The sequence below is a fragment of the Gadus macrocephalus genome, chromosome 19 (genome assembly GCF_031168955.1).
Source record: "Gadus macrocephalus chromosome 19, ASM3116895v1".
NCBI lineage: Eukaryota > Metazoa > Chordata > Actinopteri > Gadiformes > Gadidae > Gadus > Gadus macrocephalus.
In genome coordinates this window covers 8445958-8460812 of record NC_082400.1, presented here as the reverse complement: position 1 = coordinate 8460812, position 14855 = coordinate 8445958, and the positions used below count along the sequence as shown (strand labels likewise).

At 44.7% G+C, this 14855-nt stretch overlaps 1 protein-coding gene and 1 long non-coding RNA gene across 6 annotated transcripts in view; both read right to left on the bottom strand.

The window, feature by feature from the left end:
* Nucleotides 1-13651, bottom strand: part of eng (endoglin) — a 42864-nt gene extending 29213 nt beyond the window's left edge. Inside the window, exons 1-3 of one of the 5 annotated variants that reach the window (XM_060038456.1) lie at nucleotides 13286-13631; nucleotides 12485-12702; nucleotides 11790-12012 (exon numbers count right to left, since the gene is read on the bottom strand). In XM_060038456.1, the coding sequence (XP_059894439.1) occupies nucleotides 11790-11847 (58 nt within the window). In that variant the 5' untranslated portion in view covers nucleotides 11848-12012; nucleotides 12485-12702; nucleotides 13286-13631. Of the gene's footprint in view, nucleotides 1-11789; nucleotides 12013-12484; nucleotides 12703-13285 lie in introns of all 5 variants that reach the window. The other 4 variants (XR_009523160.1, XM_060038458.1, XM_060038457.1 and 1 more) reach the window with 4 other exon arrangements.
* LOC132447467 (uncharacterized) overlaps nucleotides 1-14855 on the bottom strand; it is a 453739-nt gene that overhangs the window by 183124 nt on the left and 255760 nt on the right. The window lies entirely within an intron of this gene.

The following is a 14855-nucleotide window of genomic DNA, read 5'->3' as shown; positions in this document are numbered from 1 at the left end:
GCCACCCTGGAAGACCTATGTCCCGCCTTATCTAGTGAGAGATGAAAAGATCTGATTGGGGGTTTTATCTGGCCATTGTGGTGTCACCAGGAAGCAGACATCACAGCCGAGGCATTTCTCCGATCCCTGATTGGCTGCTGAGGATCAGGCCTTTAAAGCTCTGAAAAAACGCAGACTATCTGTCTCCTAGTGCTGGGAGATTTTACTCACGCTACAATTAGCGTCAGGAATGAGTCAACGTCTCGTCGGAAATCGCAGAAACACATCTTAAGCCGAAGGCCGCTTCAACGTTCACCACACCAAAGGGAGGAGTTATTCAAACTGTTAACAAATGTAATGAGGATTTGTTTGACTTGATTTAAACAGAGAATAACGTATAGCTTAAATTTTGTGACTTAATTGATACAAAATTATAAATTTACTGAACAGCATTATTTACAACAGCCATATCCGAGAAAGATAGCAATCACTACAAAAGTTTTGGTTTTTTTTCAAACCAAAAGCAGGTGAGTACGGAGTTTCTTTGGTTGAGCGAACAGCATCCATAGAAACCGTATTCGTCCCTCCTGGATGAAACGGAAATTTACGAGACATCTCGGGTTCATTCCCTGAGAGTGTCGAGGTATGGAAAAACGAAAAAAACAGGGAGAAGAAGAGGGACGACAAGACGGCGGACAGGAAATGAAGAAGCTTGCGAGGTCAACAGGACGAGCTGTATTTAGATGGTTGGCTAATGCGGGCGGGTGACCCTGGTGAACGGCAATGGATGAAGGAGATGGGGGAGCAGAGGCCAGAAGGGAGTGATCAAAAGTCTACGAATGGGATGAAAAATGTATTTGTAAACCTTCAGATTATTTCTAATTTATTGAAATGTTTAAATCATTATTATATTCTCGGTGACAATTTTTTCATTTTTTTCTCTATGTTTTTTCTTTTCAGACCATAATTTAAACTGACGATTATGGGGATTATGATGGAGGGACATACTCCACCACCACCAACCACCACCGCCCCATCCATCCTTACTCACTGGTCAGGACGTTCTTCCTGTTATTCTGCCCCAGCCTCTTCCATGCTGCGGCCGCCGTGTCTGTGGCGGCGGAGCCACATTCATAAAGATAGTGGCTCCTCTCGTTTCCCTGTGACGCAGTCAACCGCCCGCGACCGCCGTGGCCCGGAGGACCTTGTGTAAATCACACTTAATGGTTAACGCTGGTGTGTGTGCTCGTGTGTTTGTGTGGAAGTGCTTCTGTGTGTGTGTGTGTGTTTCTGTGTGTATATGTGTTTCTGCGTGTGTTTCTGTGTGTTTGTGTGGAAGTGCTTCTGTGTGTGTGTGTGTGTGTGTGTGTGTGTGTGTGTGTGTGTGTGTGTGTGTGTGTGTGTGTGTGTGTGTGTGTGTGTGTGTGTGTGTGTGTGTGTGTGTGTGTTTCTGTGTGTATATGTGTTTCTGTGTGTATATGTGTTTCTGTGTATGTTTCTGTGTTTGTGTCTGTGTGGAACAGCTTCTGTGTGTGTGTGTTTGTGTTTCTTTGTGTGTGTCCGTGTATGTTTATGTGTACGTGTGAGCCTGCTTTTCTGTTTCTGTGTTTCTGTGTGTTTCTGTGTGTGTGTATGTGTGTGTTTCTGTGTGTGTGTGTGTGTGTGTGTGTGTGTGTGTGTGTGTGTGTGTGTGTGTGTGTGTGTGTGTGTGTGTGTGTGTGTGTGTGTGTGTTTTTGTGTACGTGTGTGCATCCATGTGTGTGCTGTGTGTATGTACATGCAACCATGTGCGGATGAGGGCGTGTAACTTTGTGTGTAACCTGGTGCATCTCTGTGTGTGTTCGTATGTGTGCATCTACGCACACTTTAACCATAGACTGGCTACACCCAAGACTAGGCATGTGTGTGCGCCCTGCATGCGTGTCTGTGCGTGCGTCCCACTCGTGCGTGTGTGTGTTTGTGTGTCTCTGAGTTAGGGCATGCCTATCATTTATTTGCATGCATATTTGCCCGCTGCTATCCCCCATCATCATTCTCCATAGAACACAAACCTCAATTCCCGCTGCCCCCTTGACCTCGGAAATGCCAGCGGGCTCACTAAGCGGTCTGGCGGTAAATGAGGTATAGACGCTCCGGTCCTTCACTCTCCCACCCCCTCCCCCCTTCCCCTCCTTATCTATTTCCATCCGTCCCCTTCATTTCCCATCCCCTGGGACAGGAGTAGAGGCGATGTTTAGGGGGTGTTTACCATTAAGGTCCCATTCATCAGTGGATTGGTGGGGGACATTTGGGGGGGGAGGGGGGGGGGATGTGAAGACGGCGTATTAGAGTGTACAAACGTGTGTGTACAAATATGACAAGCACCATATAAGGAGACTTAGGCCCAATCCCATTTCTACCCCTTACCCCTTCCCCTTACCCCTTCAAAACAAGGGGGAGAGGTAAGGGGAAGGGGTAAGGGGTAGAAATGGGATTGGGCCTAAACATCAGTTTAGATCACTACAGTACTGTTGGGGTCACGCCTGCTGGTTTGAATCCCTGACATCTTGATGGATCCATGCCCCCCTTTCTCCCCAGATTTTTTCTCCTGGGACTAACATCTACATTTACATTAAGGGCATTTACAAGACACTTTTATCCAAAGCGACTTACAATAAGTACATTTGTCATAAGAAAGTGAAAAAAATATATTGCTGATGCTACAGTATGGATGTTCATAGACTTTGCGTGTTGCGTGTGTTTTTCAAGTGTGTGTGTGCACGTGTGTGCATGTGTGTGAGTGGTGAGCTCTCATTTGAATGTTCTGCTACCGCAGTAGAGAATAATCATTTCCAAGTGTGTGTGTATCCAGTACATGTAAAACATAGTAAAACAATATTATTACTACCATGCCATTTTCTAAAGTAATCTAACTTAACCTTTGTTTCTGCTTTGTTTTATGCTGCCATTTATTGTTCTGCCTATTGCACTCGTAACAGACCCTCGAAGGAGGGAGACCTTTTCTGTGTTCCTTCTCCAGGTTTCGTACCCTGGTTCAAAACATTTTACCTAAGGGTTAGGGGGGTATCGTGTAACATGGACCCTCTTTGAGGCTGTAACTGTGGGGGCTGTGTAACTAAGGGTTGGGGAAATACATTTGACTTGACGTCTTCGCTACGATGCCTAGAGACTAAAGCAGTTGACTTTTATAGTAAAAGTAAAAATGTCATTGAGACTCAATGAAACTTTATATGAAATTGAGACTAACATGGTGGAAGTTTCACTCCACTTAAATACACTGAAAAACAAAGATGACCAAGTTGTGCAACTGCATGAATTCCTGTAATCCCTCTAACTTCTTCTTTTCTTTTTAAGATTTGATGTGAACCAGAAACTGGTTCACACCAGTCCGTCTGCATTTGCACCAAAAAAACGCCACATAAATCTCAATCGGCAAGACAAGATTCAAATTTCCCGAGATGATATCTGGAATATCAATAGCCTACACTATTCATGTTTCCCGACCAGCCCAGAAAACTAAATGTGATTAAATGGGGGGGAGAAGGGAGAAAGGGAGGAGAGAGGAGGAACCCTGAAGCAGCGTTATGACAGACTGTCTCCATATGTGCCTCGGGCAGGATAAACTGTTTGTGTCCAGGGTCGGGGGGGCACAGAGTCAGGAAGAGGAAGAGAGAGAGAGGCAGAGAGAGAGAGAGGCAGAGAGAGAGAGATAGAGAGGCAGAGAGAGAGAGATAGAGAGGCAGAGAGAGAGAGAGAGAGAGAGAGAGAGAGGCAGAGAGAGGCAGAGAGAGGCAGAGAGAGGCAGAGAGAGAGAGAGAGAGAGAGAGAGAGAAAGAGAGAGAAAGAGAGAGAGAGAGAACGTGAGTAATAGGGCCTTCAAACTTATAACCTCTTCTGGATACACAGAAAGAGACACAAACGGAGAGAAGCACACACACACACACAACCACACTCACGTCACGCACTCACCATATCGCACGCATATGCCACACACACACACACACACACACACACACACACCTATTGTCCCAGCGTTTCCGCGGCCATAGACCGAGGCCTGAGCATCCACAGGAAGGTAAACAGGCTCTTATCAGTGGTCTGCAGGGGCCCGCAGTGTCCCCTGGCCACTGGCCTCTGCACCGCGCACGCTACGCAGCGCCGCGCACGCTACGTAGCAGAGCGCACGCTATGTAGCGCTATGTGGCGCAATGTAGCGCTGCACGCTAGCCCCACCCCCTGTGTGTCACCTCGTATGCTTACGTGTGTGTGTGTGTGTGTGTGTGTGTGTGTGTGTGTGTGTGTGTGTGTGTGTGTGTGTGTGTGTGTGTGTGTGTGTGTGTGTGTGTGTGTGTGTGTGTGTGTGTGTGCGTGTGTGTGTCAGTACCAGGGTTTGGCTGTATCTATTTTTCCATTATTTTCCAAATAAATACAATTATACAAAAATAGCGTAAAAGTGTGTTTCACCCAAACCAGAGCTCCACTGGCCACGAAGCGTTTGACCAGAATGTTTTTCATGATTAGAGCTATTTCGATACACAAACTGCCATCTAAATGTTCTATCTTTTGGGTATATTTTGAGATGTAAGACGTACCCGGGTTTGAGCGATGCTGCTACACATGCCCCTTTCAGTCTGGATGTCAGCACTTTCCCGAAGGGGGTCATTATCGTCATTATTGTAAAACGTCATTATTGTAAAACGTCGAAGTGGGGGAACTTTGAACGAACCTATTTTAATAATGCAATTGCAAAGACTTAACTTTGGACTATTCAATTATATATCCTGCTTAAAAGCGTGGCCAAAATACACATACATTTTCTTTCAATATTAATAGAAAGAGCGTCTGTATTCACAACGGTATTGAATGGTACCTTCTGTATTTCTGAATACTTTGTCATACTGTAACACCGTGGTACCGGTACCGCCCATGCCTCGTGTGTGTGTGTGACTGTCTGAACAAACATGTCAGGAAGTGAGTGTGTCTCTCTCTGTGTCTGCCTGTCTGGCTGTGTCTCTCTGCCTGTCTGTCCGTCTGTCTGTTGAGGGTTTGTGTGTGTCATGGCGGCGGCGGGGCTGTGAAGCCCGATCCTGAGACAGCTTGTCTTCCCGCCGCACTTTGTTTACACCTCTGGGAGCCGTTTGTCAGCTGTCTCCACACACTCCCATGTTGATGGAACAACACATTTAATGGAGCAGGGCAGGGTCTATGGCGCACACACACGCACTCACACACACACACACACACACACACACACACACACACACACACACACACACACACACACACACACACACACACACACACACACACACACACACACACACACACACACACACACACACACACGCACACACTTGTATATCAGTAGGCCCCTACGTATTTATGTATGCAGATCAACTATATGGGAAGCCATCAAACCACGTGACAAGTTTGATTACTAAAAAGAAATGGAACTGCACTCCCTCTTGGGAGGATGAGATCCCCATATTCCCAAATTGATCTGGCATATTCAGTACAGCAGGCATCATAAATGAGTGTTTAAACTGACACAGCATGTCCCTCGTTTATAGTTCAACTTTCATATCTCCTGAGTGTTTTATTCATCTTTGCGGCGTGTAAATTCATTGCCAAAGCATTCACAGGAAGTACAGCTCTTTGTTGACGCGATTAATCATCCGAGTGTTAATTAGCTCCTCTGCCTTTTTTTTGTGAGGGAGAATTTAACAGCAGCGTCACGCTTACTACATGTGCCGAATTATGGCGTCCGAGATTTATGGCGCAGCGTTTGCTTCCTATCAGATTCCAATAAGATTGATGTTGCTTCACGCAGCATGCTAGTCATGGAACCCATCGAGATTAGCTCATTTTTCTCTCGTTTTTTGCCTGAAACATATGAACGCTCTTCGTGACTGGAGTCGCATAGCAATGAGGGCGTTCTCTCTCTTGCAGTTTTTTGGGTCTTCTTTTTGGGTTAAGAAAAGGAGAACGTTTTGAAGGAGTGGAAATGAAAGCAGTGTGGTGAGCTTCATGAGCTCACCATCTCAAAGCGACAGTTGTCAGAGATGTTTGCCTTCCACTGTAACTCTGGCTGTAGGATGTACTATATTATTCCCAGATTACATTTTAAATCCCTGGCTTCATTGGAATTGTCTACGTCTATATTGTGTCGCAGTAGTAACAGCCGACTGTATGAGATTTTGCATCACAAATCATATAGTAGGGAGTCTTTAAGTAACTTGTGTCCCTCGAAAAAGTGACATATTTAGTGACACTATGGTTACTTGACATGTGACTTGTGTTTAAACACCTCGATTCAGGATTGGAGTTGGCAGGTTAAGCGACTCAAATTAGACAAACACAAGAGATGCTAGCAAGCAAGTTGGCTAGCAAGAAAACCATGCAGAGTGCACACAAAATATTGGCGCGATTATTATTTTATTTTTTGACATACTGCCATTTGTTTTAGATGGCATTTGATCGAATTAAGATATTTCCCTTCGATTTGAGATAAAAATAATAGACGCTTTTGTTTCAGTGGAGAATAGATCAAATTGGCAGTAGTCTGGATTTGTCGCATCAATCATATTGTGTCAGTTTACATTCGGCACAAAGTTGACTCTGGCAACGATCACTCTCTACAAACACGCACAGTGCAACATAAATATCAGTATTTTAATTCAAATATAACTAAATATTTGTCTTTCTCTAGTTTGTCTCTATGCAGTTGTTTACGTAGCATTGTGAGCGCTAACAGCAGCAGAATCCTGGGCCCAACTTGACCAATCAGGGCAGACAACCAACCCCCCCCCCCCCCCCCCCCCTCACCCTCCCAACCCCAGAGATAAGAGCGTAACGATGTCATTTCCTGATGGCGGACAGACGGCGGGTCGGCGGGCCGAGCACACGGGCGCTGTGTCGCCGCCATGCTGACGAGGCAGTTATCTCAAGCCCCTGTGCTAATGGGCCGTTGACTGGCTGGGGGCGAAGCGTCAGCACATCACAGGCCCTGCTGGAGAGGGGAGAGCGCTGTCCTGAGAGAGGCCTGGCCCAGGACGGACCCTTCTTAGGGCCTGGGAGTCTGGGATGAGGTATTGAGTTAGCTTAGCGGATGAATTGTGTGGCGTCCAAAGAGGCATTGTAATGGGTTGGCGTGTAGTATATTTGATTTGATGTACAATAGGCCTGCCGCTACAATAATGCCTGATGCCAAAACTGCATTTAATAAGCTTCCCTTCAAGTTACTCGTTACTCGTCCATCCAAATGCTTGCGTCTGAAATGTCTAAAGACATGTAGACACAGATATGCGGTGTGTCAGTGTGTGTGTGTGTGTGTGTGTGTGTGTGTGTGTGTGTGTGTCTGCCTGCGTGCGTGCGTGTGTCTGTTTCTGTGTGTGCGTGTGTCAGTGTGCCTGTGTGCGTGTATGCGCGCGTGTTTGTGTGAGCGCTTGCGTGCGTGCGTAGAGCTGAAGTAGCAAACAATTTAAGCTACTGTTTACAAAAGCATACGTTGGGAAATGTGTGACAGAAATGATCATATCAAATCAAAGTGAGACCCCCCCCTCAACACTACTTCAAACACAGGAAGGCCAGCCAGAAATTGGATTGTTATTTAGAAGGGGGAAAAACACACACACTGAACCCTGAGATAGACATCAGTCTGGGGGGGGTGGGGGGGGATGGGGATGGGGGGTGAGGAGGGGGGGGGGGGGGGGGGGGGGGGGTGGACGCTTGCCACCCAGTCCGATTTCTGGTCGTGCTTCACCACCGCGGGAACAAGTTGTGAAACAAAAATCGACCTCCGCTTTCGTACTTGGAGTTCTCGTTCCTCTTTAAGAGCCCAAGATGAATCCTGCTGTCGTCTCCCCCTCATCAGGCCTTTCTCACTTCCCCCTAGCTCCTTCTCTTTGCGCGGGTCGAATCTCTTCTAGTTTCTCTCTCCTGGGTCATTATTTCCTTTTTTTCCTCGTGTTGCCTCCGATTGGCTTTCCCTTGAAACAGGGTCTTCGCATTTGTAAGACTACACAGTATGTCTCTTAGCCCTGCTGTGCGTCCGTTGGTCTGATCCCCGCCCCCCCGCCGTTGCATGTCCCCTGGTGTGTGGCTGCTGTACAGATGAAGCATTACATAATCACCAAACCCGCTCACCCCTTCTATCACCGGCATAACCAGTGTTCCCCACCATCCATATCTGACGACGGCTTCCTGAGGATACCGGGGTAGTGGTGGCTCCACTGTACATAGTCTCTCTCTCTCTCGTCTCTCTCTCTCTCTCTCTCTCTCTCTCTCTCTCTCTCTCTCCTCTCTCTCTCTCTCTCTCTCTCTCTCTCTCTCTCTCTCCTCTCTCTCTCTCTCTCTCTCTCTCTCTCTCTCTCTCTCTCTCTCTCTCTCTCTCTCTCGCTGTTCCCGCTAATCGCTTTTGTACTTTTCCTACTGCCCATGGCGAGGGACTCTTGGATAGAAGGAAGTGCGTCGGGGAGGGGGGCCCCCCGACGCTCGCCATCGCCGTGCCAGACTCCACCCTGAGAATGGCTGCCAGCCACGGGGAAGCTTGTCCTTCTCCTCCCCCCCCCCCCCCCTCTATCCTCCTCCCCCTCCCCCTCTCCCCCTCCCTGCTCCATCTGTAAGAACTGGGCCATGGCCTTGTGGACAAACAAAACGAAATGTCGCCTCGGAGACTCACTGTCGACCCCGTCACTACAACACGTCCCCGACGCTCCGCTGGAAAACATTCATGTGGCGGGATTAGCATAGCACCGCGCCGCGGCGGCCCCGTAGAGACTGGAACTACACAGCTAATAGACTGTTTAGAGACACAGAGTTGAGCTGAGCAGTGAGGCTGGGAAGGGGGGATAAAGCTGGTTTTTTTGGTAGTTATTTGATGATAAATAAAAATAAAGATATAATAACAATGAAGCAGTTCAGAGTCTTGGCTGAAGATGTGATTGATCCTGGATCATGTGGAGAAAGGGGGACCAAAGTAAGCTAACCGTCCCCAGATGGCTGGACCCTGTTATAAAGCCTTTTAGGACTGTAGCTGTGATTCAGGACTCGTCTTCGTATTGCCACTGTTCGCCCTCACATGCAAAAGGAATGGTGATTGCGGGTCGGTGGTCACAGCCGCTGCTTCTCAGTCGGTTTCCATTGAATGAAAGGTAAATTGCCTAGAAACCGCTTTCCATCTTTGAAATGATCATAGCGACGGCATGACTCTTTCAGTGTCCAGCGAGGGCACCGACCTTGAAAAGCATGCTTTATTTGTCTCCACTTCCCCTCACACTGCTCGTGTCTGCTTTCCACGGTAATGCCTCAGCAACGGAAACATTAGCTGCAAATGAATTGATAGCATAACGGTTTGAATATTGTATACAGCCTTGTGTCAGTTGTGTTGAAATACTGTGATAACTGAGACGGTTCAGACATTACAGAAGTTGCAGGTTTTAAATAATTCAACATTTATGAATGTTTCATTGTTTACAACGACAAATGTCCAGAGTGCGAGGATGTTTGGCTTGAGCTTCAGATGACAGGATTTTCTGTATTAGTGCATAAAAAAATCATCCTCTTTTTTGAAGAGATGTGTTAAAACGTCTCAACGGGATTTTTTATTTTTCATCTGTTGGCCACAAGCAAAGAAAGTTCTCAATCTGCGACACACATAGATGTAGTTCTTTGGTTTTTTGGTCATACCAGCAAAGCAAACAAGGCAACTTCTTAGCTTCTCCTACTTAGAAGTGCTGTTTCCGTTGTCTGATAACCACCCCCGTATACACTTGGTAACTTTTGATTCTTTCAACGTCTCTGTGTTGTTTACAACATCCCCAACAACCGCGGTGGTTGGTTGATTTGGCTAGCAACTGTTAAGCTGCGTAAAGATATTGTAACACCATTAGAGCGTAAACTACAAGCCATCAGCGGAGCCAAGAATCCCCTTCCCGAGGGCCCGTTATAGTCCGTTTTAGTATAAGCTCAGAATGCTCAAACGGCAACCGTTTTAAATCCCTGGATTAAATGGACGTGTTTATTGAGGAATCAAATTACACTAAATTGATATGATATCAAAAGACACAGGAGTCAGGACAGACCCTAACATCTGGAAAAATCTGGATACAGATCAGACAAGAATAAAACAGAGGAGAACAGAGTAGAGTAGAATAGCCCTAATAAAAGTCTCGCACAAAAAGATGTAGAAACCGCCAATGAAAATATCAAGGTACATTTGAACAGGCAAGCCTATCTTGCTAGCGATTTAGCAAACATGCATTCCTACTCTCACTGTAGTGACAAAGGAGTCTTGTTTTAACACCCGGCTAATCAGAACCTCCAGGTGAGGGCCTCGGAGGCAGCAGGTAGTGACATGCTGATAACACTTCGTACACAGATCACCCGCAATACCCCACATGCCCCTCGGGGGGGCGTTGGTTCACGTCACATTCGCTAACAAATGTCTTTTTTTGGAGTTTCTGATGTTTGCCTCCTAGAGGTATGATTTTCTTTTTTGCCAATGTTAATTGGCAGTTGCAAGTAAGGCCGCGTTTTTTGGGGAAGCTTTAGGGAGGATATAAGCTTTTAAGGATATAAGTTAGAAAATTATAATATGTAGTTATATGTCAAACCTTTAAAGGTTTAAAAGGTGCATACAGACAAATGTACAACAGCCAAACTCTGAATACAAGAAAGTCTTAAATAAGCCTTTTTTAAAACGTTGCAAATATTTTGGTCGTTCCATACTTGTAACAACACAATTTAAAAAATGTCATTATTTTAAACCAGGAATATATACTGCAGATATTGCTATTTTTCCATCAAATATTTCAACAAGGTGTAGCTTAGCAAAACCCTTATCATTGGTGAGAAGATTCAGGGGTCAAAGGGTGCAGCATTAACCATAATAAACAGGGAGGTGGTTTCCCATGACCTCCCGACATACTGCCATCTTGTCACAAACGGCTGACACAATCGCTGACCCCCGCAATCGCAGACACTCAGGAACCAGGGGGGATAAATGTCGGATCATCACTTCTGTCAGTAGATGATGGCAAAACAGGCCTCGTTGGGAGGGTAACAGTGACTGTTAAGATATGAGGGGAAAGTTGATATGGGAAGCAAAACCTAATAAAACAGCAACACAAATGTGTACTTTCTTCGGTTATAGTAGTTGTAGAGAGTGTGTGGGCCTGGAGTAATATTATTTCCTTTTTGCTATCTTTACGTTTGATCTATTTTCAAACGTTCATGGGTGCGTGTTTAGGCTTTTTGCTATTATCCATTATCAAAAGACTTTCTTCACACCGTCAAACCAGAAATAAGTTCTGCTACGGTGTCAGAGGGCAACATATAGTGAAGTAAGCACGAGCTCATCAGTGGGTGATCTGAATGTAATGCTGCACACTAAATATAGACCACCCATGTCTTTTGGGGGTCCGGGGAGACCAATTAAACACACCAACTGTGAAACACACAAATGGGTTTTACTGTGACCTAAAGGTAACAGGTTGCCATGCGCCCCGACCACAAGATCATAAATAACACGTTTCCACCTCGTACATTTGAGGAACCATTGAGTGTAAAGGGAGTTGAAGGCGTGGAAGTAAAGAAAATAAAATGATCAATTGTTTCAAATAAGGGGATTGTTCGACAATATTTCAATACTTAAGAAAACCTAGGAAGGTGAATCGTCCATATGTTGTTTGATTATTGGCTATATTAATCAAAAGTATGACCACTTCGAAAACCCTGAAGAAACCAGGCGAAAAAGCATGGGGTTACATAATAACAATAAACTGATAAAAAACAATATATGATTAGCTTACCCGAGCATGAAACAGTGACCCATAAAAGCAGGCTAAGCAGCACAGTGTTACGCTCCATATCTTCTCAAAGGTTGGGTTGAGCTCCAGGTAACAGGATCGTCTTCTGGATCGTCTTTGGAACAAACGCAGAGATATAAGTCCTCACCACGGACAGAGGGGCGACAGTGACTGATGGAAAAGAGGACCAGGAGATCTCTTCGGTTCTTCCAGGTCAAGAGGTCAGCTGCAAAGGAAGGAAAGGGGAAGGAGGGGGAAAGAGGGAATGTGAGTTGAGAATTATGAATGACTGGCTACCTGGGGAAAAGTTGTAGGAGTTAAGTCAAAAACATGTATTCTGTTTGAAATGTGGATTGCTAGTAAGTTTTTTCTGTTCAATCTTAGATTAAATCGAACAAAAAAGATGACTTTAAATCATTTAAACATATTATGCCATATCATTTTAGCCTGGTTCACCCCCAGTCTCTTTCTCCCTCTCAGGGACCTCGATTGTATGTGGTTTCTTTAGTAGCATTAAAGTTGTATTTTTAAACATGAAAGCCGTCTACTTCTTATCTTCAAAAAAAAAACTTGCATCGAAGGATTTAAAATTCCAAAGAATATGTATGCTGCTGCTGATGTCGGGTGATAAGCATACAAAAGTCCAATAACTTCATACAATAAAAATGACAGGTTTCCAGTAGGTCAACCTTACTCACAAATTCCACTAAACTAAAGCAGCAGTAGTCATAGATAATACCAAAGAAAACGACTGGATCTGCTAATTAACCCCGAAGACATTGGTTCCTCCACTTCCTTTTACACATTGTAGCCGAGGGCCAAGGGTGAGCCGGTGGTCAGTCTGCTGCTTGGGACATGACTCCGCCAGGAAGCGCTATGGCGTCTCTTTCTTTAAATAATACTGCAATGCCGGGATCTGATAAGAGGAGGGGGGGGGGGGGGGGGGGGGGGGGGTGCTAGTCGTGTTATATGAATCATATATAACAGAAGGAAATGATTGTGTAAACTGTCTATTGCATGGCGTCCCATAGGAAAACACAAAGGCACCGTTATTTCTCAAAATAAAAGCTCTTATTGTGAAAATGTCTATTTAAAACTTATCGGTGATGTTGGACCTTGAGTCTGGAATGAAACACACATTGGCCAACATGCTCACGAAATGTGCCATTTTTATTACACATGGGCATCAATGTTAGGATTACTAAATAATTAAATGGTTATTTTAAAACCTCCAACCAACATAACGGTATAGGCAGTGAATGAGCAGCAGTCTTAACAATTTTCTCCAGGGATGTTTAAACCAGACATACCTGGACGTGATCGCTATTATTCTAGGGTTTAATCTATCACTCAGAGTGAGTAAAATATTAGAAAATTACTTTTTGGACTTTTCAAGGAAACGAAACAGCTACATCTCTTTTGAACTCCATGGAAGTAAATAAAATAACATTCACTGTGCCCACATACATTGAATGAGTTGTAAATGAGGTGAAACTTACTTTTCAAACGAATTACAGTTGAATTAAGTAAGTATTCCACGGGTGTTGCGATCGATGCTGCATTCCGTCATGTAAACTTTTCTAAGTTGTGTGTCTGGGCGGGCGGAGGTCCACTTCTCCACCACTCCCACTTCAGGAGGCTTTTATTGTGTGGCGCGGCTGCACAGCTTTCGCTCCAACCGGTGGTGTACTACCTGAAGGCGAAAGAAAAGTACATTTCAAAAGTTTCAGATGTACGAATCGTTTATCGTTCCGCTTTTTACGCATAAAGTGTGCCCCCTATAAATTACGAAATTTATTTGGAGGATTCATAGTCTAGTTTTACTTTCCTTTTGCTTATCTGTTGAAACCCTGCAAGAAACATGCATGGGCATCCCCGAGTACATAAAAAGATGGAGCAATACCTACCCACCTCCCAGTTTGTACCCAAGCAATACAGTAGCCTATTTATCTATGCGGAATAAAATAACGATAAGTGGCCATAGAGGGCTCAATCGGTGGTTATAAAAGCGGTCAAGATATTATAGGGAAACATTGATACGAGGTTCTCTCTCTCACGAGGTTCCGGATCACAACTGTTGTTCAATTAAAAAAAAACTTGAATTTCATGAAGTTGCTCTTGATAGGGGACGATAAGATTTCCAAGGAAGTAAAATAGATAGACTGTCGCAGTTTGTAAAGTCCAACTGGAAGCCTGGACCAACCACATTTTTTTTTCTGAACAAGCAACTTTTCACGTGTGAGGCAAGTAGGCCTACTTCTGCATTGTTTCATTAAAGTAAGAAATAAGGTATTTTCCACAGTAAATGATGTGTAAGGATGACACTTTGGAAGCTGAGGTGAATTCATGGCCAACAAATAAGATTACAGTTTATGATTCACTATTAGTCTTTATGTCCGTAGGATACTAAGGAGCGATTGCAATAAGCCAATTGTTTTGTTTTGTTCAATAGTCGTTTACTTTGACATTGCCCGATATGGTCCATATAATGTTATTCAGAATATCTTTGTCTTTGTGTCTTACGCCCATTATATACAAAAATGATGTCAACAGCGGCTAAAGATCCACAGACACACTTATGGATGTTGTTCAGGGTGTTTGTGGTGTGCGTGCTTGCCTGCCCCCGTCTGTCTGGCTGTCCGTCCGTCCGTCTGTGTGTATTCTTTGTTCCTGCCTGTGCGTTTGTCTGTGTGTGTCTGTGTGTGTGCCTGTTTGTGTGTCTATAGGTGGATACTTGATTATATGGTGTGTGCTTAGGGGAGCTAAAAGATGAAATTCATAAAGCCAGAACCCCTCAATTGATTCAAACACTTTTTCATCTAGCGTACAGTGCTTGCACAGCATTCCTACAATAACAAGACTTTTATTGATGTGCAGACCCATTTGAAATGTGTTTTTCTACCTTTTCTCCACCTTCTTCATATTATCTAGAACTGCAAATAAGGAGCGACATCATCCGGAGGATATTGGCCACCATGTTTTCGTACAATTGGATCCTTTCTCGGCGCATTTGAGGCAAGTTTATGAATCTCGATAGAAGTCTTTTGGTCCATAAAATCGACAGTATAG